General features: G+C 43.3%; 1 protein-coding gene across 1 annotated transcript in view; it reads right to left on the bottom strand.

Moving 5' to 3' along the window:
- LOC125486002 (unconventional myosin-XVIIIb-like) overlaps positions 1–21,117 on the bottom strand; it is a 280,703-nt gene that overhangs the window by 103,499 nt on the left and 156,087 nt on the right. Inside the window, exons 24-25 of the mRNA XM_048611748.1 lie at positions 9,686–9,805; positions 1,801–1,911 (exon numbers count right to left, since the gene is read on the bottom strand). Coding sequence (XP_048467705.1) covers positions 1,801–1,911; positions 9,686–9,805 — 231 coding nt within the window. The remainder of the gene's footprint in view (positions 1–1,800; positions 1,912–9,685; positions 9,806–21,117) is intronic.

The raw sequence follows: 21,117 nt of genomic DNA, 5'->3' as shown, positions 1-21,117 counted from the left end.
ACACCATGTTATCTCAGAATCTCCAACATCTGCAGTTCCTACTAACCCAGACGGTGGAGCCTGAATTCATGAAAAAATCTGGAATCAAGATTAACTAACGGCAACCGCTTCCAATTGTCAGGAAAAACCCATCTGGTTCACTAATATCCTTTAGGGAAGGAAACTGCCATCCTTACCTGGTCTGTCCTACATGTGATTTCAGACCCACAGCTATGTGGTTAACTCATAATTGCCTTCAGGAAATTAGGGATGGGCAATAAGTGCTGGCCTAGCACATGATATCCACATCCCATGAATGAATTTTAAAAAGTTCAGCTGGTATGGCCCTGTTCCAGAATCCTTCTCTCAGAATTCTGAACTCCATCATCTCCAGATGGTTACAAACATTCCCTGAAATTTCCCACAGTTCCCTCTTCTGTCCTCTTTACTCAAAAGCCACCATTGTACTTTTGTTTTATAAAGCATTGTAACTTGCCCCTCTGTCTGTGAGCAACTTCACAGCAACTTCAAATAGCTCTAGAAGTTCACCAGAAATGGTAATTTGAGGTAAAACTTGCCACTTAGGCTTAAATTAGACACTTTGTACCAAACCAATGGTGATTTCCAATGTGTCCCTGAGCATGGCACAGTTGGAGGGGACAGGAAGTGATCGATTTAGGCTCCAGACCAGTAAGCAATCTCATCATTAAGCCTGGCATGTTACTGCAGCATTGAGGGAGTGCTACACTGTTAAGATGGGAAGTGAAATGGAAGCCTTTGTCTCCTGCAAGCAATGGAACCACTTTCTAAGGGTGGGCAAATAAATTCTATTGGCATGATTGGCAATCACTTTCCCTCAAATGAAACCACATACTGACTGATCTTTCGCCTTGTTGCTGATGATGAGACGCAGGGTGCAGAGGAAAACTTACACATTATCTACATGGAAGGAACATAGGTCTGAGGATCCTGAGAAGATCATTTGAGATTTCAAGCCTGCCCCAATCGATAGATCGTGGCTGGTCTGGTTGCAGTCCCAACACCGCCATCAAGTCTGCACCCCCCACTGAATCTTGATCCCCTGTCCATCAAGAAGCTACTTTAACTCAGCCTTTCCAACAATTCAATGAACAACCTCCAAAGATTTTTGGAGAAACGAATACCACATACTAATCACCCTCTGAGAGAAAATAACACCTCATCTTGGTATTAAAAAGGGAGTCTCCTTTTGTTTAAATTGTGCCCCCAGTTCTCCATGGGAATAAACATCTTTCTGATATCTACCCTATCCACTTCAGCCGTGATCTTATGTTACATAAGCTCACTTTTCATACTTCTAAACGCCAATGGATAAAGGCCCAACCTGTTCAACATGTAAGCCTTTCCTCCCCGGAAGGAGTTGAGTGAACATTTTCTGAACTGCTTCTAACGCAGTTAAAACCATTTTCAAACCAGGTGACCAACACTGTACACAGCTTGCAAGTTGAATTCTTGCCAAGGCTCTGTTCAACTGCAGTAAAATATCAGGACTTTTATATAATATTTGCCCTAAAATAAACATCAATATTCCATTTGGCTTCCTAATCACTTGCTGTGCCTGCTCACTAACTTTTGTGATTCATGTAACAGGACACTCAGATCTCTCTGCACCTCAGAGTTTTACAATCTCTCTCCATTAAAACACTGCTTCTGTATTCTCCTTGGCAAAGCAGACAAGTTCACATATTCCACATAAAGGGCTTCAAAACGTGAAGTTTACGCATGGTGATAAGATATCACATATATACACATGTCTCTTTATACTACTTTATCTCATGATGCTGTTTTACCTGTCGCTGCATTTCCCAGCTGCCTCATCTGTAGTTGCTGCCGCGCTTCCTCCAACTGCTTCTCCACAGCATTTAAATTCGTCACCACCTTCTCATATTTAGTCTATGAACAGAAGAACAAAATGCACATAAAAAATTATAAAGAAAAAACGTATGTTATCCAGCTAGTACAGTGTTTGGCCCAAGTCACAGAAATTGAGGCTAACCATTCCAGTAAAATAAATTCTTTCAATACCATAAGTTCACAGGAGAATGTCTGACAAAAACCTGAACAATTACAAATGGGTTTAAAACTGAACACAAAATGGTGACTAAGCAACAACCATTTCTAAACAAAGATATCTTTGGTTAGAAATGAGATGAAAATCAGCTCAAAATAATTTCTTCACATTAGGTGGTATTTATTGCAGATTCCTGAGAGATTAGGAACATATTTCTAAAGCTTTGACCATCATTAGACACGTGGAGACCACGAGAAGCTGATTCGAGTCGCACCTCCTCTGCAGCTGGTTATCAACATTTCTAAACAGGCTGATTAGGAACAATTTTTAGAGAGAGGTTTAGGGCTCTTCATCGTCAAACCAGGTGGATAAAATAGACTCACCAACAACCACCAAGAGACACGACCAATTCTCACTTGTCTCACTACGCATGGACAATGAGGGACATGAATTCGACTGGGACAACACATCGATAATAGCACAAGCCAAACAGAGACACGCCAGGGAATTCCTGAAGGCCTGGTATTCCAACCGGAACTCCATCAACAAACACACTGAATTAGACCCTGTGTACAAACCACTGAGAAACAGAACCGGAAGTAATGCCAACCACCCCAGCAAACTGAAGCATATAAATAACAAGCGGGACAGAACACCAATGCTTCACTGGAGGCGCACTGATGATGTTACCCAGCAGGGTGACGAAATGTTTGCAATCAAACCCACCCAGCTTGGCAAGCAAGTCCACAGCCTCAGGCTCACCTACAGCTTGTGTTTAACATACTAAACCATTGTGAGACACTTCTTAGGATTATCACAAGATAAAGTCTGACAGCAAGAAACATATGGAGATATGAGGGCAGATGACCAAAGGTTTGGGCAAATCGGTAAGTTTTAAAGAACATCGTAAGGAGGGAAGGGAGGTGGAGGGGAAGAGTGGTTTTGGGCCGGGATACCAGAACTTTAGGACTTGGCAACTTGAAGGCAGGCCCACCAATGTTGGGCTCTTGCATTGGTGGGTCCAGCGCAGGCAGCTACAAGACAGTGGATGTCTCTCGGTTAGTTACTGAAGGCTAGATGCTGGCATGGACTGTGTTGGAAGGACTGTTATTCTGAACTTTTTATTTCTTTATTTTTCCTAATTTATTCCTGCAATCTGTAATGCTGGACTTTTTATTTCTTTACCTTTCTAATGTTTTTTCCTAAGAATTTGTTCTTAAGAGTCTGTAACAGGGTATCTTTGTACCTGGAATGGCGCCGTAATGTGGCGACTTGTAAACTTTTCACTGTACTCTTTTGAGTACATGTGACAATAAAGCTCACTCAATTCAATTCAATTTAATGGCACAGTGATTAACATCAGGAGTCAGACTTGGAGGAGCATATCTCGGAGAGTTGTAGGACTGGAGGAGGGTCAAGGCTGTGGAGGGTTTTGAAACCAACGACAAGAATTTTAGAAGTGAGGTATTGCTTAAACAGTGAGCCTGTGAGCAGAGAGCTGATGGGTGAACGGGACTTGGGTGTGTGTTAGGACATGGAACTTTCATTCAGAACAGATTTACAAAGGGCAGAGCGTTGGAGGCCAGGAAGGAGTAAATGGAATAGCTGGGCCTGGAGGTACCAAAAGCAACAGCGGCCATTTCAGTGGCACACAATGGGGCAGGGGTGGATCCAGGCAGTTCAAGGATGTGGAAATCTTGGTGATGGCAGGGTTTAGTAGTTGGAAATTCATCTCCATGTCAGATGTGACATCAAGACACAGGTACCTGCAGACCTGATACAATGAAACTGGAATAGGGATGGTGCCAACGGAATTGACTCAATGTCCTTCCTGTTCCTGGTATCCACCGGGCCCCGCTGTAAAGATGTAAATGCATTTTTTAATATTCCCATTGACACGTACTAATAAAGGCTAAACACTGCAGATGCTGGAAATCCGAAACAAATGCAAGCAATGCTGGACAGACTCAGCAGGTCTGGCAGCATCTGTGAAGAGAGAACCAGAGTGTAGGACTGGAGGAGGGACAAGGCTGTGGAGGGTTTTGAAACTGAGTGTAGTATGACTCTTCCTCAGAACTGACACAGCCTATCTCAGGAAGCTGTCTTCGCGAGCTCCCAGGCTTTTCCTCAGGGTAGGCCATGAACAGAGAATTTGTAGAAGCTCATGGTGAAGTCCTCTTTTAAGTACAATTGCTCCAAATTAGAAAAAAAAACGGTGCAGTTCTATATTGTAAATAAAATGAAAGGTTAGTTTATGGCACAACAATTGCTGCAAGTTAATGAAATAAAAAGTGCTATGTTATTCACTAAAATATAGATGCAAAGATCAAAATTAAGTCAGGATAAAAGTTATGTATGAAGATGCCTCGAATATTGTTGCAGATTTAGCTTGCTTGAAGATTCTCTTTCTGAAGTGAAGGGGTTGAAATTTGAAATTGGATTTGGCAGTGGTGATGCCTTCTGTGGTTCATAGAACCCCTACAGCGTAGAAGCAGGCCATTCAGCCCATTGGGTCCATACCAACCCTCCAAAGAGCATCCCACCTAGATCCAGCCCCATACCCTATCTCTTTAACCCTGTGTTCTCCATGGCTAATCCATCTAGTCTGCATATCCCTAGACATTATGGGCAATTTAGCATGGCCAATCCACCTGACCTGCACATCTTTGGACAATGGGAGGAAACCGGAACACCTGGAGGATACCCAGGTGAACATGCAAACACCACACAGACAGTTGCCCAACGCTGAAATCGAACCCTTGTCCCTGGCAGTGTGAGGCAGCAGTGCCAACTGCTGAGCCACCATGCTACTCACCGTTGAATATTTTGCACTTGGTACTCAGTCGGTAAGACAGCTTCAGGGAGGAAGTGAAGGATCTATTATCCTTATTGGCTCTGTCAGCCTGGATTTGTTCTCAGCAGAACAGGGAGGGTTTCTGAGCACCTTCTTCTGTAACTCCCAATATCAGAGAGCAAACCCAGTTCTTTGAAGCTTGCTCGGAGCTAGTTCTGCTGGAAGTGCTGGCTGGAGCCGTTTACACAGACTCTCCTGAGATATTTGCACATAATGCACTGTTCACAGCCAACTTCTGTAGAGTTTAAAAACTCTAAGTATAGATGATATCCCAAACATGCTTCCATATTAGGTATTGAGTTGAGCCCAGATCTGGAGAATAATCCCATCCACTTCCTTTGAGTCAAAGTAACTAACTTTTTAATTGTCTCAGCCACCATCTTGAATAAGTCCCATTCTTTCAGGTTTTTGGTGAGATAGGAGGGCCTTTACATACCTCCAGCAAAGCCATTTATCTTTGCCCCCTTCTGAAACTGTGTCTTGAATTTCAAAATGTCTCTTGTAACTCTTATCCAGGAGAGTACAGTCTGATTTTCGATTGGTGTTGAATCCACAAGGGAAGTCAGGTGAGGTTTGAGATCCAATTTGTCAGACTCCTCATGACCATTTTTAAAATTACAGTTTGCTACAAAATCTATCATGTTATCAGAACACACTTGGGACAAATCACCCTTCAGTGCGTTGGTGATCAATGTTCGCATTTCACTGTGAGATTGCGAAGTTGGTGTCTGTTTTGTGCTTCAGGCCAATGTACATAGGAACTGAATTGGGGCTGCTTAACATGTAGGATCCAGTAATCTCGCATAGATGTGACCTACAGTCCTTGAGGGGAAAATATAGCCTTTCTCACCGAGCCAATTCTTTCTGTATTTTCCTGTGAGCTATTATAAGATACAAATTTTGGAGAAGCCAAAAACAGTAAGACTTTTTTTTTAAAATAGCCATAGTTTTCCTCTTCCAATCCCTTCTGTATATCAATATATTTACTTTGATTTATTATTGTCACATCCACTTAGGTACAGTACAGGCAGATCATACCATACAAAGTGCATTAGGGAAATAGAACTGGGCAAGGAATACAATGTTATGGCTGCAGAGAGGCTACACAAACAGCAAGATCAACATTTAAATTTTATATTTGAGAGGTCCACTCAGAAGTCTGATAACAACGAGGAAGAAGCTGTTCTAGAATCTGTTGGTGTGTGTGAAATAAGCCCTGTCTTCATTCTTCACAAGATGGACTAGTTAATAAGAGTTGGCAAGATATTTTATGATGGGCGATCGTGGGGAAATGATATCCATATCAGACATTGTGCTCATGCACACATTTGCAACAGGAAGTGTCAGACTTAGGATGGGCAATCTGGCTTACTCTCGCTCAGATAACGAAGGAAAATTATACTGCATTTATCAGAGAGAATCAGAGTTAACATTTCAAGTCTCATGTGACTCTTCTTCTGACTCTTCTGAAGCAGTTAATCCGGAATCAAAATATTCATTCTGTTTCTCTGTCCACAGATGCTGCTAGACTTGCTGAGTTTCTCCAGCAATTTCTATGCTTGCTTCAGATTTCCAGAAATCACACATTTTGCATTTATACCATATTTATTGTTGCACCAGCTGAGGTTAAATAATTTGAAATCATTTGAACAAGAAGTCAAACCAAGTGTAATTTCCTGGCTAATCAATGTATGAACAATCAGGGAGCCCCAACATTGGGAAATGTGGGAATGACCCTGATATCCTGGTGGATGTTACAAGGAAGTATTGTACATTATGGATTAGATTTTACAAATTACCAGATGTGCTAATTTACAGATCAGATGTCAGAAGGTTCTAGGAATTTAGGGTCAAAAGGTCAGAAACTCCTATGGAATATTCCATCCATTCACTTTAATGAACAGAAAATTGAGTCAAATGCACTGAACCTCACATCCAAGTTCACACCATTTTTTTATTCACTTGTGGGATGTGGGCATCACTGGCTGAGCCACCATTTATTGCCCGTCCCTAATTGTCCTTGACAAGGTGGTGGTAAGCATCCTATTTGAGGCATGCACTGCAGGTTGACCCAAATACCGTTAGGAAGGAAATTCCAGGATTTTGACCCAGTGACAGTGAAAGAACAGTGATATATTTCCAATTCAAGATGATAAATGGCTTGGAGGGGAACTTGCAGGTGGTAGTGTTCCCATGTATCTGCTTCCTTTGTCCTTCTTGTTGGAAGTGGTCATTGGAAGGTGCTGTCTAAGGATCTTTGGTGAATTTTTGCAGTGCATTTTGTGGATACTGCACACTACTGTTACTGAGCACCAGTGGTACTTGGATGTTTGTGGATGTGGTGCCAATGGACGTAGTTGCTTTGTCCTGGATACTGTCAAGTTTCTTGAGTGTTGTTGGAGCTGCACTTATCCAGGCAAGTGAGCAGCATTCAATCACACTTGTGACTTGTAGACGATGGGCAGGCTTTGGTGTGTCAGGAGGGGAGTTACTTGCCGTAGTATTCTGAGCCTTTGACCTGCTGTTACAGCCACTTTGTTTATGTGGTGACTCCAGTTCAAATTTCTGGTCAATGTTAACCTCAAGGATGTTGATAGTAGGGGGATTCAGTGATGCTAACACCATTAAACATCAAAGAGCAATGATTAGATTGGAGATGGTCATAGACTGGCATTTGTGTGATGCGAATATTCCTTACCATTTGCCAGTCCAAGCCTGGATATTGTCCAGATCTTGTTGCATTTGAACATGGACTCCTTCAGTATCTGAGGAGTCATGAATGGTACTGAACATTGTGCAATCATCGGCGAACATCCCCACTTCTGACCTTATGATGGAGGGAAGGTCATTGATGAAGCAGCTGAAGCTGGTTGGGCCTAGGACACTACCCTGAGGAATTCCCATAGAGATGTCCTGGAGCTGTAATGACTGACCTCCAACAACCATGGTCATCTTCCTGTGTGCCATGTATGACTCCAACCAGCAAAGATTTTGCCCCCTGATACCCATTAATTCCAGTTTTTCTCGGGCTCCTTGATGCCAAACTCGGTCGAATGCGGCCTTGATGTCAAGTGCTGTCACTCTCACCTCCCCTCTGGAAGTCAGTTCTTTTGTCCATGTTTGAACCAAGGCTGTAATAAGGTCAGGGGCTGAGTGGCCCTGGCAGAGCCCAAACTGGGCATCACCGAGCAGGTTATTGCTGAGCAGGTGCTGCTTGATAGCATTATCGATGACACCTTCCACCCAGACCCCTCACTGAAGAGCGATCTATCCCAAAAACACTGAAAAGTCTCATTTCTGTCAGTGAAAGAACCATCAAGAATTATAGCAGATGTTGCAGTTTATTAGAAAAAGTTACGGTGACAGGATTACTACTCAAAACGTTAATTGTACAGTGCCTTGGAAATGTTCGGAGACCGTAATTAAAAGATGGGGCAAAGCACACAACTGTTCGTGGCTCGCTGCAGGAATTAATTATTCATGATATGACAGGTGGCTCTTAATGATTCAAAACTGCTTCTGGACAGGAATGGATAAACAACATGCACAAGCAAGAATAGGGAGAAAGACCAGCCACAACCAGTTTCCAGGCTCCAATAGGACCCGATACATTGTGTTAAGTCCACCTCCCTGTGGCGTGAGGTCTCCTTATCTGAGGACGGGTGTTCTGGTTATGGAGGGAGTACAGTGAAGGTTGACCAGACTGATCCCTGGGCTGGCGGGGCTGATGTACGATGAGGCGTTGAATCGATTAGGATTGTATTCACTGGAGTTCAGAAGAATGAGGGGGGAGGGGGTGGTTGATGATCTCATAGAAACCTGTAAAATTCTCACAGGGTTAGATGCAGGAAGGATGTTCCTGATGGTGGGGGAGTCCAGAACAAAGGGTCATAGTCTAAGGATATGGGGCAAACCATTTAGGGCTGAGGTTAGGTGAAATTTCTTCACTCAGAGGATGGTGAGTCTGTGGAAGTTGCTTCCACAGAAAGCGGTCGAGGCCATTGTTTGATTTCAAGAAGGAGTTGGAATAGCACTTGGGGCTAAAGAGGTCAAAGGATATGGAGGAAAAGCAGGAAGAGGATATTGAGACAGATGATCAGCCATGATCATATTAAATGGCAGAGCAGGCTTGAAGGGTCGAATGGCCCACTCCTGCTCCCATTTCTATGTTTGAATGATGGAGTCTGCGCCCAACAATTATGTAGCCCACTAACACTCGGTGTTCAGAATTAGCTATAAATGGCCAAGAAGAGAGGAAGAGGAAGAAGGCACGGAAAAAAAGAAGTGAAAATGAGAAGACATATTACACACACAAACCTCTCATCATAGGCAATGGTTCTACAAAAGCAAAAGAAAAGTAAAAGGAGATGCGAAATAAAAAAAACACAGAAAATGCTGGAAATGCACAGCAGGTCTGGTTTCGAGGGCCTTTCATCATGACCTTTTACTTACACAACGTTAACCTAAAACATTACCTCTGTGTTTCTCTCTCTACAGATGCTGCCAGGAGTATTTTTCCCAGCGTTTTTTTTTTACTGGTTTGTTTACTAAGAGGATTATTCCAGAGGATGCCTCAAGATGTCCCAACATCGTCTATTTTCCTGAGTTTGTGTCATTTCAAGAAAATTTACTGGAGATTTAAAAAAATAGAAAAACCATTCAAAGGCTGCAGTTTTATTTTGAGGAACTGAGAAGTACTTGTTAAGGAATTACCTCAGCTTTTCAAAGAAATAATTTCAGCCCCATGAAGGAAATTGACAATATTTTTAGATAACACAATGTGGCATTGCATTGTTTCTCACCTGCATGTCCTTCAGTTCCTGGGACAGTTGCAGTCTCTCGGCTCGCTCGCTCTCTAGTATCCGACAGGTCACATCCCCCTTAAACCGTTCGTCTGCCAGCTCTGCCGTAAGGTCTGAAATCTACAGGATTGGTCGCAAAATTAGCACAGAATTGAGGACAGCACCAAACCTTGAGCAACCTGAGGGTGTTTTTATCAGACTCTATTCTATGTCACCTCTGAACTGATCTGAACTACAGAAATACATACCTAGGATGTTAGAATATGGAACTCATGACTATATAGAGGAGGAACACCATGGATGCAGTTCAGGATTAGTTAGATGTTGTGGACCAGACCAAACACCCTAAAAATATTTAGAAGCTAGTCTAGAGCCTAATGTTTTCTTATTTTGAAGTTAAATGTAAGATGTTGCCTTCCAGATGCAATTCGTTTGGTCAAACTGCTGCATTTAAAGCAAAACACACTTCATTCATCCGCTATAGCTAAAATACAACAAAAGAAAGAAGGAATTGGAATAGCTAACTCTCTTGGAAAACTGAACAAAATAGTACAAACTATAACAATTACTAATGAACTCTTTGAACGCAGTAACATTTATGAATGTACCCTTGGCAAAATGCAAATTCAGAACACAGATTTTCTCACACGCAACTCCTGTAGCAGGCAGAGAACCCCTCACTTTTGGTTGTAACTGCGAGAGGGAATAAATCGCTTTTACTTCTACAAGACCTCAACAGCAACTGCAGAAAGCTAACTAAAGATCCTGGTCCCGTAAGAGTTCAACCACACCCATTCAGGCTGCTTCTATTGTTCCACCTTTAAAAAACTCTAAGGCCTCACAAGCTCTTTTCTCTAGTGATTCCAGTAGACTGCTCTTCACCTCTGCTTTAAAACCTCTCTTCAGCAAAAAAAGTCAAAATAACCTCTTAAAGCCACAGTATCATCACATAGGTAAATATAGAAGGGACAAAGATATCGGAAGTTCTGCTAAAAGGGTTAGATGAAGCAGAGCAAGGGGACAGGGTTGCGTGGAGCATAAACGCCAGGATGGACCGGTTGGGCATAAAGGCCTGTTTCCACACTGCAATTTCGATATTCCTTCCTTTTGCTCACTGCTCTTTTGCTTTGTGGGTTGACATGAGTGCATCAGTTTCATGTAAACTCCAACAAAGAGCCTAAACTATCATTCAACGTGCATTATCCTAGTCAGGGACATTGACATAGCTGGTAGCTGAGGCATTGAGGCCAAATGTGAGTTTGAAGCTCACCTACTTGCCTTTCTCACTAAGAATAATTGGTTCTCAATCAGGAGCAAACAGCCATTTCATTTTTGGTCATCTCATTAAGACAAGGTACAAGACAAGGAGCAGCTTAAGGCCAAGTGTCAAAAGCTTCAGTGTCACTGTGGCTCAGATTAACATAGATCAAGGACAGGGTTCAAAGTTGGGAATTGTGGCAAACCAGTAAATCTACTTTATTAGTAAACATTAGGTCCACATAAAGGTTCTGGAGACATGGGTTTGAATCCTACCAAAGCTGGTGGGGGAGTTGAAATAAAATAAACATGGAACAAAACAATGATGCATTAATGATCTTGAAACTACTAGATTGGGAAAAATTTGGTTTACTAATATTCTTTAGGGCAGGAAATCTGCTGCCTTTACCAGGTCTGGCCTACATGTGACTCCAGACCGACAGTAATTAACAGTTGGCACTTACCTTGCAAGCCACTCAGTTGCATCAAACTGCACCTGGATAGCATTACTGGAAGAACTGAATCTCATGGGATGCAGCATTTCAGAAAGGCAGCTCACAACCATTTTCTTAAAGGCAATTAGAGATGAACAATAAATGCTGGGCCAGCCCACAACACTCACAAAACAACCTGGGGCAAAATGTAACCATTCTTGCTACTCACAGACAGAGCAATTACTGATAAAAGTAAAGTAGCCAAATATGGAACCACACACCCTCAAAAATGCCCCCTTTACATTCATAGCGACAGACGCTAAGCAGAAAAGAAAGTCTTTATCTAGTTTAGAATATACAGTTAACACACTCAATATAGTCACCCCACTGCTAAAAGCCCGCAGGGCATGGAAATATTTTAAAATCCTGAGTGCTTTCACATTACCACAAAATGCGTTCCACTTTTAGATAGCTTTACAATGTGAAAATGGAACATCAAAATGGACAATCTTAATTGTGAGGAAAGGCAGCAGACTGATTTTGTTCCTGAATTCTCCCTGACCCTGCAGACAGCTGCCTTTTCACAGATCTGGCCTGGGGTGCTTCTGGGGAAGACCTGACACTGCAGCAAGTTAACTCAGGAATTGGCAGAAAAATTGGCAGAGCAAGAACTGAGAGCAGAGGGCAAGGAAGCTGTAGCACGGAGCTGCACTTCAGAAATAACAACATCTGTATAGACACAGGGTAGAACATAGGAACAAGAGTAACAGCTCCTTGGGTCTGATCTCCTTCAGGCAATACTGAATCAGCACTGCTCAAAAATTATTTGAAGTTCATGTGACCTGACCTTGCCTAGCACAGTTTGTGCAGGTCAACCATGCGGGAATTGCACTGTTATGTTATTCAAACCTTCGAGTTAGAATTTCTAATCGTTATAGTCAAATCCTTAATGCCATTGTGGAACAGCAATAGCCTGGGTTCAAATCCAGCCTGTTCCAGAGCTGTTTAATAGCATCTCCGAACAGGTTGATTAGGAAAATGTCAAATCCTTTCACGTGCTGGTCCCTCTTTTCCTATATCTGTAATCTCAGTCAGGTTTACACTCCCTCCAAAAGCTCTATCTTCCTGTGGTCTAGGTGCACACCAGTTTCCTTTATCCTTGCAGCAACCATTGTGCCTCAAGCTGCTCAGGCCTCAAGCTATGGAATCTTTTTCCCTAAAAATTTCCACATCTCCACTTCACTCAAGCTGCTACTTAAAAACGACTCTAATTGCTTGTAATGTGGCTTGATGTCAGCTTTTGTGAAATAACATTACTGCGAAGCACCTTGAGACACTTTATCTACGCATTGAGTGATTTGTTATGCTGTCTCACTGGGTCTTCAGAAGCACCTTGCATCGTGTGGACATTACCAAGGTATATGCAAGGCTTGTCTCAATGCAAGCACATTTCCTTTAAGGAATATTAATCAGGAAATTTATATCTTTTGAACTTCTTATTCAGGATATAAAAGAGAACTAGGTTCTTGTTGAGACAGATGTCTTGAAGTTTATTAACAACACTAAATCATAGAATCCTTACAGTATGGAAACGGACCCTTTGGCCTGACAAGTCCACACCAACTCTCAGAGCATCCCACCCAGACCCATCCCCAGACACTACAGGCAACTTAGCATGGCCAATCCACCTAGCCTGCATATCTTTGGATTGTGGGAGGAAACCGGAGCACATGGAGGAAACCCACGCAGACACGGGGAGATTGTGCAAACTCCACATAGACAGTCGCCCGAGGGTAGAATCGAACCCGGCTCCCTGTGAGGCAGCTGTGCTAACCACTGAGCCACCATGTAAATATTTATACATTTGCTATGTCTGGGTTCTGTGCTTACTGATGTTATTGTAATTTACATACACACATAGTTGGCTGACTGAGGACATGGTATTGACTCCAATATACACAGAGAGTGACTGAGGATGAGGCAGGTACCTTTACACGTGATGTCATGAGCTATCTTAAAGGTACAAGCCTATTTGATCTAAATCTATGATAAAATACAAGATTCTCCCCTTGCGCCTTGAAAGAATGGGAACCTTCTTCCGATAATATAGATACAGATATATTGTCTAAAAAATATTTAGATAATGCCTCGGGATGCATACAATACAACCAGATCTGGTCCTTATACAGTCATCATGATTTGGATGTGTAGCTTCACTCTGCAGTGTGCTGTCTATCATCGCAGATGGATGGATATCATTAGCTGTAGATGTCTGCTTGGTTTCAGAATCTAAGGCACCATCTTGTGTGACTGTTGGTCAATGATATTGTTGTTATGGAGGCTGGAGAAGTCCCACTGTCCGTGGGTCACACCATAAAATAAAAATACTTCTCCAATGTGATCAATGAAATAGCTCATCTCTATCAGGTTGTAAACAACAGACAAAATCCATCAACTAAGTTTCTTCATTTTATAAAGATGCAGTGATTAACATAGACAGTCAGCAATGGGGAAACATAAGTGCTTATCCCTCTACATATCTTAACACACACGCACACACGCGCACACACGAACACACACAGTCTAATTATATGATATTATTGTCAAATCAATAGTTGTTGTCTCTGAACTCTTACAGGTACAACTTGCTCAGGAAATATGAACTTGAGATAGCCCTTCAACCAGTCTTTTTAAGAAGAACCAATAGGTTTCCCTAAACTGATGTAGAGAGTTGTCTTTTCAGAAATATGAGAGATCAGTTGAGTTCCTATTCTTAACGGGTTTTCCTCCAACTCAGTTAAATAAAATAACAAATGTTACAAATACATCACTGGTCACAGTCCCAACAACAAAGCAAAATGTTATCACTAGTCTTGTAATTTATACGATCCAGTGTTAAAAATAATCTTCAAACATCACAGTGAACTTTCAAAGATATCTTCTAAAGAAACCATTCTAGGTATGTTCACAGAACTTGGAATAAATTCCTTTTTCCACAACTTTTTAAAACTTAAGCCCTCCAAGCAATATTAAATATGAAGTTCTCATATGTTGTTGACATCTTCATAGGGCTTAACCATTACTCATTATAACATCACATGACCTATATTTACCACAAACTCATGTTCTTGGATGAAAACATACTTTGTCCAGATTCAAGTTGAGATAAAAGTCTTTTTACTCATTGGTTATGCTGTTGTATGACATTTATCCCACCTTTCCAACAATAAATCATGCACGTGTAGTGGAAGGGTAGGGGAGAGAGAGCTGTGTGTGTCTATTTCTGAAATATGAGAATTGCTCGTGTGTGTATAACCATTAGCTTGAGGAGTAGCATGTAGATTTAGCGTGGCTATCCGAAAATCTTGGCAAGTTGCTTTTCATTTAATGATCATGGATTTCATGGTACATTCAGTGAATTCTGTGAGACTGTTCAACTGAAAGCAGTGGGAAGAGAATGTAATTTGTTGAATAATACATTTCCAGCACATGTTTGAAGGGTGCACTACTGGACACAATTTGCCGAGGTACAAAAAAGACACTGAATTTGGTAGTCAAATTGTCAACAACCATTAATCTAGGGGTATCTTTGATTCGTCTTGCAGAAAGAGAATTGGTGAAACAGTTGGTAACCAGAGTGTAATCGTGTCCTAGGAGTTGGAAAGTATCAGTGAAAATATTGCATTGATGCACTGAAAGAATCTTATATGGAAGGAGAGGGTTTCTCAATTGCTAGGCTTGATGGAATTCACATGTTTGAGATGACTTGATTGTCATATTAATGCTGGGCCAATACATAGATCATGCATCAATCTCTTGGAGGGTTTTCTGTGTCCATGTACCCTATACGTGTTTGGTCAACATTGAACTAGAGCTTGTGGAATGACAGCCCGGTTTGTCTCCGAATGACCAGAACATGTGTACTAGCTCCGGTAGCTGTGGTTTTGTTCAGACCAATTTGATGATGATCTTCTTAGCTTGTTGAGCTGGTCATCATCTGATGTAGCTTACTCTGCTCAGCTGTGACCAAAATCTGTGAGATTGACTTTCAGACTGTCTGTCAGTTCAGACTCATACCCATTTGTAGCTCCAAAGGGTTTTCTTTGCTTTAAGCGAGTTTTCAACATCACCTAAGAGCATTGGAGATGGTCATTTGGGAATTTGTCTTGTATTATACTTTTAAATTGTATCCTTGGATCTTCAAAGGCAGAAGTTACAGTCATGGAGATGCAGATGGTGGAATTTGAATTCGATAAACATTTGGAATTAAGAGTCTAAATGTTGATCATGAATCCATTGCCAATTGTCAGAAAAACCCATCTGGTTCACTAATGTCCTTTTGGGAAGGAAACTGCCATCCTAGGGTCTGACCTAGACGTGACTCCAGACCCACAGCAATGTGGTTGACTCTGAACTGCCCTCTGGGCAATTAGGGATGGGCAATAAATGCTGGCCTAGCCAATGATGCCCACATCCCGTGAATGAACTTAAAAAAAAAATGGAGATGTTGGGATCTTGATGAACCAGATGTCTTGAAGTTTAATAACAATTATGCAGTTACAATATTGCGGACTTACACAGTACTTACTGATGATATTGTATCTTACATACATGGGAGTAGGTTAGATCATTCGGCTAGATGGCTGGTAAGTGATACCAACACCATCGGTTCAATTCCTGTTCTAGCTGAGGTCTCCATGAAGGATTCTCCTTCTCAACATCTCACCTGAGGTGTGGTGATCCTCAGGTTAAACCTCAAGCGGTTGTATTATTCCAATGAGAGCAGACCTATAATCCTCTAGCATTTTGGTGACTATTATGTGACATACACATAACTGACTGATTGAAGACAGTAAACAGACACCACACCACACCAAGAGTGACCAACAGTTTTTTGTACCAAAACAATCATAGACCAATACCTTTTTACCAAAACAAACATATCTTAAAGGTACAGGCCTGTCTGGTTTGGAATCTATGTTGTAATAGAGCAAGGATGAGGACCCTTGGTGGGATGGCAAGCTGAAAAGTTTGGGTTGCAAACTCTGACGCAGCAATTGGCCAAAACCCCCTCCCCGTTCCACCGGCTCCCATAGGTGTTCTGCCTTCTCCCATCTCTGGTCCCTAGTTCTCCTGAGGAGATATGACAATTTTCAACTCTCAGAATGGGGTCACAGTGGGAAATGCTGTCCCAAATACCGAGGAAAGGAATGCCAAATCGCTTTCTTTACTTTTTCATTTATTCGTACTGGTATGTTCTGTAAGGAGAATCTCATCAGAATTCACAGGCAAATCCCCAAACCCAGGCACAATGCAAAAAGACCAGTTCCATCTGTGGGTAATTAACAGCTCAGAGCATCTGCTCAATTCATCACAAATTCAGCCTCGCGGCCTTAACCCTATTACTCTCAAAGCTGTCACACAGTTGCAGTCAGAGAGAGCTGAATGCACAGATTTAAATGGGATAAAGTAGGGCAGAAGGATTTTGTGCTTGACTACATTTGACCCAATAAACGGCCGTGTATGCACAGATCCAGGTTACAGCGCTGCTGGTGATAACCTTGCAAGTCTCTTTAGGGAATTCCTGGAAGATATGCAGTTTGTGACACAGCAGAAAAAAAGCTGGGGGTGAAAACGCAGTTACTGTTGGTGTGAGGCGGGGAATGGCTGTGGTCACTGAGTTTCGATACAACATTCCTTTGGACGTTGCGGTTTGAATTTAGAGATTTAGATTGACAGTGGACACACTGAAGGGTCTGTGAGCATGTAATCATCACGAGGAAAACTGCTCACAGTGTCGTTTTGGCTTTATCCTCCTTTATTTTATTCATGAAGAAATGAGTTGATTTAGCTCGGTCACCATTGTAGAGTGACTGCATTCAGCATTCAGGCCATAAGGTATAAAACACCAACAGCGTTTTGCTCCAGAATTGACTTCTATTTATACAGGAAAGATTGGTACAACCATAATTAATGGTAGAAGTTTGAATAGGGACAGAACTGGGCAGTACAGTGCATTTGAGAGCTTACTACTTACTTTCAAGAGCCTACATTTGACAGCAGTCCAAACGAAGGGAATGATTCCCATTGTCCTTGGTTTTCATTCTCTCTCCCAGTCTGGAATTTGCTGGAAGCAGCTCCTTATGCTTCATCCCGGTTCAGCTCACAGTAATCTTAGATTTCAGTGCGAGACTGTGGGCACAGGTTTCAGGGCTCCACCGACAATACCTGAAACATCAGTTTCCTAAGCCATTACTGGACACTTTGGCCATTTTGGCCAAGGCAGCTTTTGACCCCCAAAGGACTGTTTCCCCTCCCCCACTTAAGAAGGGTGGCCAACTTGAGCCTCATTGAACTAGGTGACAGAGGTTGACTAGGATTTTCCAGGCCATCTCCTGTTTCCCAACGCAACGGGACAGGGGAGGGGTGGATCCAATGGCTGACGCCCAGTAACAGCTCAAAGATGAGATGTTCCTGTAAGGCTTCTAGAGCCTCGCTCTCTGCCTGAGTCTGGGGAACAGCTAACAGGCACCCTTGAGAGAGATTCCACCCTACCTCTGAAAGATTCCTGCCTGCACAGTAATACTTTCTCCGTTTATTCATTCATTGCTGAACCCCAATGTCGAACCACTCTCTCAGTTGCTTACTTTTTACTGAGGCTGGGAGCTTGTCTGAAGCTGGAAGGCCTTCCGGAGCCTGTCCATTGGTCTTAATGGGACCAGGAACTTGCCTCAGTGCCATCTGAGGAGACGCCCTGGTCAAAATTCCAAGGAGATAATGTTTCCAGCCAGATTTGGGGCCCAGAAACAGTCCCAGTTCCTGCTTCCCCACCACTGAAGAGAGAATTCAATCCCTCCTGACAATTTTCAGCATACCCCTCCCCCCAAACCACACTCCCGCCCCCGAAGCTCCCAAGTGTTAACCTCCCAAACACACGAGCAGCATACTCAATGATTTTCCAAAGCAGTGTTAAGAGGGTGCCACTTTGTTGGTGATGTTGCTTTACAATTGAGGTGTCACGCTAAGGTCCAGCTGCTTATTCTGGTGATCTTCAGAGAATGAATGGCCAAGAAAACCCGGAATTCTCTCCCAAACAAAGTTGCTGAAGGCAGAGATGAATGGATAGCTTTAAATGGAGATTGATGCAGCTTTATTTAGAATGGGAAGACTGAGAACCTTAAGTGAGCCAAAGAAATCAAGAGAGTTCAGTCATGCTCAGCTATGAGTAATAGAAGAAGATCACAAGAGGTAGAATGGGCTACTCCTGACCCTATCTTCCTACCCATGGCACCATCACAAGAACAGCACAGCATCATAGTCAATATGGTTCCCTCACTATATGCAACTGTACTCGAAGTTATCACCTACTTTCGATTCACAGGGTAAAATGGATGCCACTAAATGTCATTTACTGCACTGACAACTGAACAACTTCGAGACAACTTGGTGACAGAATAAAAATGATACACATTTCTTTCAACTCAATTAAGTGTGGCAACAATTCAGTATTAAACTGGTTTTAAAGTTTTTGTACTCCCAGCCCCACTATCGTTAACTTGGATATGCATAAACTCATAAATAAATAGATTTTATTCGTAGAGTCTTCTCATAGGTTTTAAAGCTTATAATATTTTAAGGATTGAAGTATTGCAACGTTGGCAACGCAGCTGTGTTTCATTATTAATCTCAAAGCTACTCCATCTGCCCTGGTGTAATCAGAAGCGGGTTTGCTCCAGCTATTTGCTACGCTGAACAGATGTTATGTGTGTTTTGAATTCCAGAAAAATCAATGAATAGTAAATTGCTTCGATGCTAGATATTCTACAATGTGCTGGTAACAATGAAAGTTATTCTGACTCTTCACACATTGTAGGCTATTCTTTCACAAGCTGGTGGACTTCACAGTGTGGTCATCATTAAACCTGGCCCTGAGGCAGTCCAACCAAAGTGCCAGCCCGACTCTCCCACTCAACATCGGCAAAACACCTCACCACTGAGGGGACTTACTGCAGTTTCTGCGACATTGTGGACCTGCTCAAGTGCTGTCAGTCCAAAGCTGCCCAGCGTGGGTCATGACATTTGCCCCGGAGACGACAGCTGAGTGGGAACTGGCGCCCTCATTTTGGGCAGAATCCTGGTAGACAGGGTGGTGAAGAGCAGGGCTGTCCTGTAATCCCTCAGCACTGGCAGAGGACACCAAAGCACCAGTCCCTGCCAGGCTGGCCCATGATCGTCATTGGGTCAGTGCAATCTGGACCCTCTGCAGGAATGCCCAGCACTGGAGGGCACTGCTCCATCACAGTACATGCCATCAGCTTCTTTCTGTTGCCTCACGCTAACTCCATCGCAGAAACTGTGCCCACCCCCCCACCGAGGCTCATGGTCCACCACTCTCACTATTGCCCGAACTCACTCGCATCCGCTATACCCTGAAGTTACTAACCCTGAATGGCCTCTGTGCTGCCTACTCTCTCACCCGGGACAACTCAACACTTACCCCCCACCCGCAGCAGCACTAACAGCTGTGCTACCCACTTTCATCTCACTCAATCCCTCCCTTTCTGAGAGTCTAGGAGGGAAAATCACTCAGAACAGGGCCAAAGGAGACAGTTGGGGTGCTGGGGTGCCTGACATTTACCTCCTCACCATCAATGATGACAGGATCTAGGTCCTAATTGACAAGGACCAGGACCAGTCCTGCTGAGATGCAGAAACATCCACACCTCTGCAACCAAGTAGGAATCCTTATTCATTGTGTTCCCCTCTCCCATGACCCTTACTGTGAAGATGTCCCCAACTCTCCCCCTTTGCTGACAATGCATTCTCTCTTTTGGTACTGGTGACATCTGACTAGTCCTCACAGTCAGTACGATATGCCCACAAAGACAGCCCTCCTCCACCTCTGGGGATACCTCTGGGCAAGTGCCTGGCTGCCTTCATGCACAGGTCAGTGGCTGCCCTGCAGACCCAGGTCCAGTAATCCCAGAGAGGAGGGCACAGCAGGAGGGGAGGGCACACCCGGAGGGGAGTGCACAGCAAGAGGGAACTGTACAGTAGGAAGGGAGGGCACAATCAGAGGGAGGACACAGTAGGAGGGGAAGGTGTGGCAGGAGGGGAGGGCACGGCAGTAGGGGAGTGCATGGTAGGGAGGGAGTGCATGGCAGGAGGGGAGTGCATGGCAGGAGGGGAGTGCACAGCAGGAGGGGAGGGAATGTGAGAAGGGGAGGGTACATGAGAAGGGGAGTGCACAGCAGGAAGGGAGGGCACAGTAGGAGGAGAGACCACGAAATGAGGGAAGGGAATGCAAGGAGGGGAGGGTACATGAGGAGGGGAGTGCACAGTAGAGGCGAGGGCACGGGAGGAGGGGAGGTTACTTGACATTTACATTTAATCTGACCTTTACTTGCCAAAACAAGAAAGACAGCAATTATCATCAAACACAGGATGGCACTTACTGCCATCTTTTCATGGTGACTGATGCCACATGGAGGGATCAGATCAAAGGATAGCATTGCAGTGACTTCAGCCTTATCTTCCTTTCCTCACATTGCTCATCTCACTTTGTTTGACAGTCACTAGGTCTGCAATCTCACTGGGACCACACAGAGCTTGCTGGTCCCCCTCGATCTCGACTGGCTCCCTTCTCCCAACTATCGGTTCAAACCGCATCCTCTGAGGTGAATACCTCACCTTATGCTTAAAGTCAGATCTGAATTCCCATTCCAGCACTGAACAAGTTTG

Source organism: Rhincodon typus, chromosome 24, assembly GCF_021869965.1.
Source record: "Rhincodon typus isolate 14 chromosome 24, sRhiTyp1.1, whole genome shotgun sequence".
Taxonomy (NCBI): Eukaryota; Metazoa; Chordata; class Chondrichthyes; order Orectolobiformes; family Rhincodontidae; genus Rhincodon; species Rhincodon typus.
The sequence above is the reverse complement of the archived record's forward strand: the minus strand, read 5'-3'. Positions and strand labels throughout refer to the sequence as shown.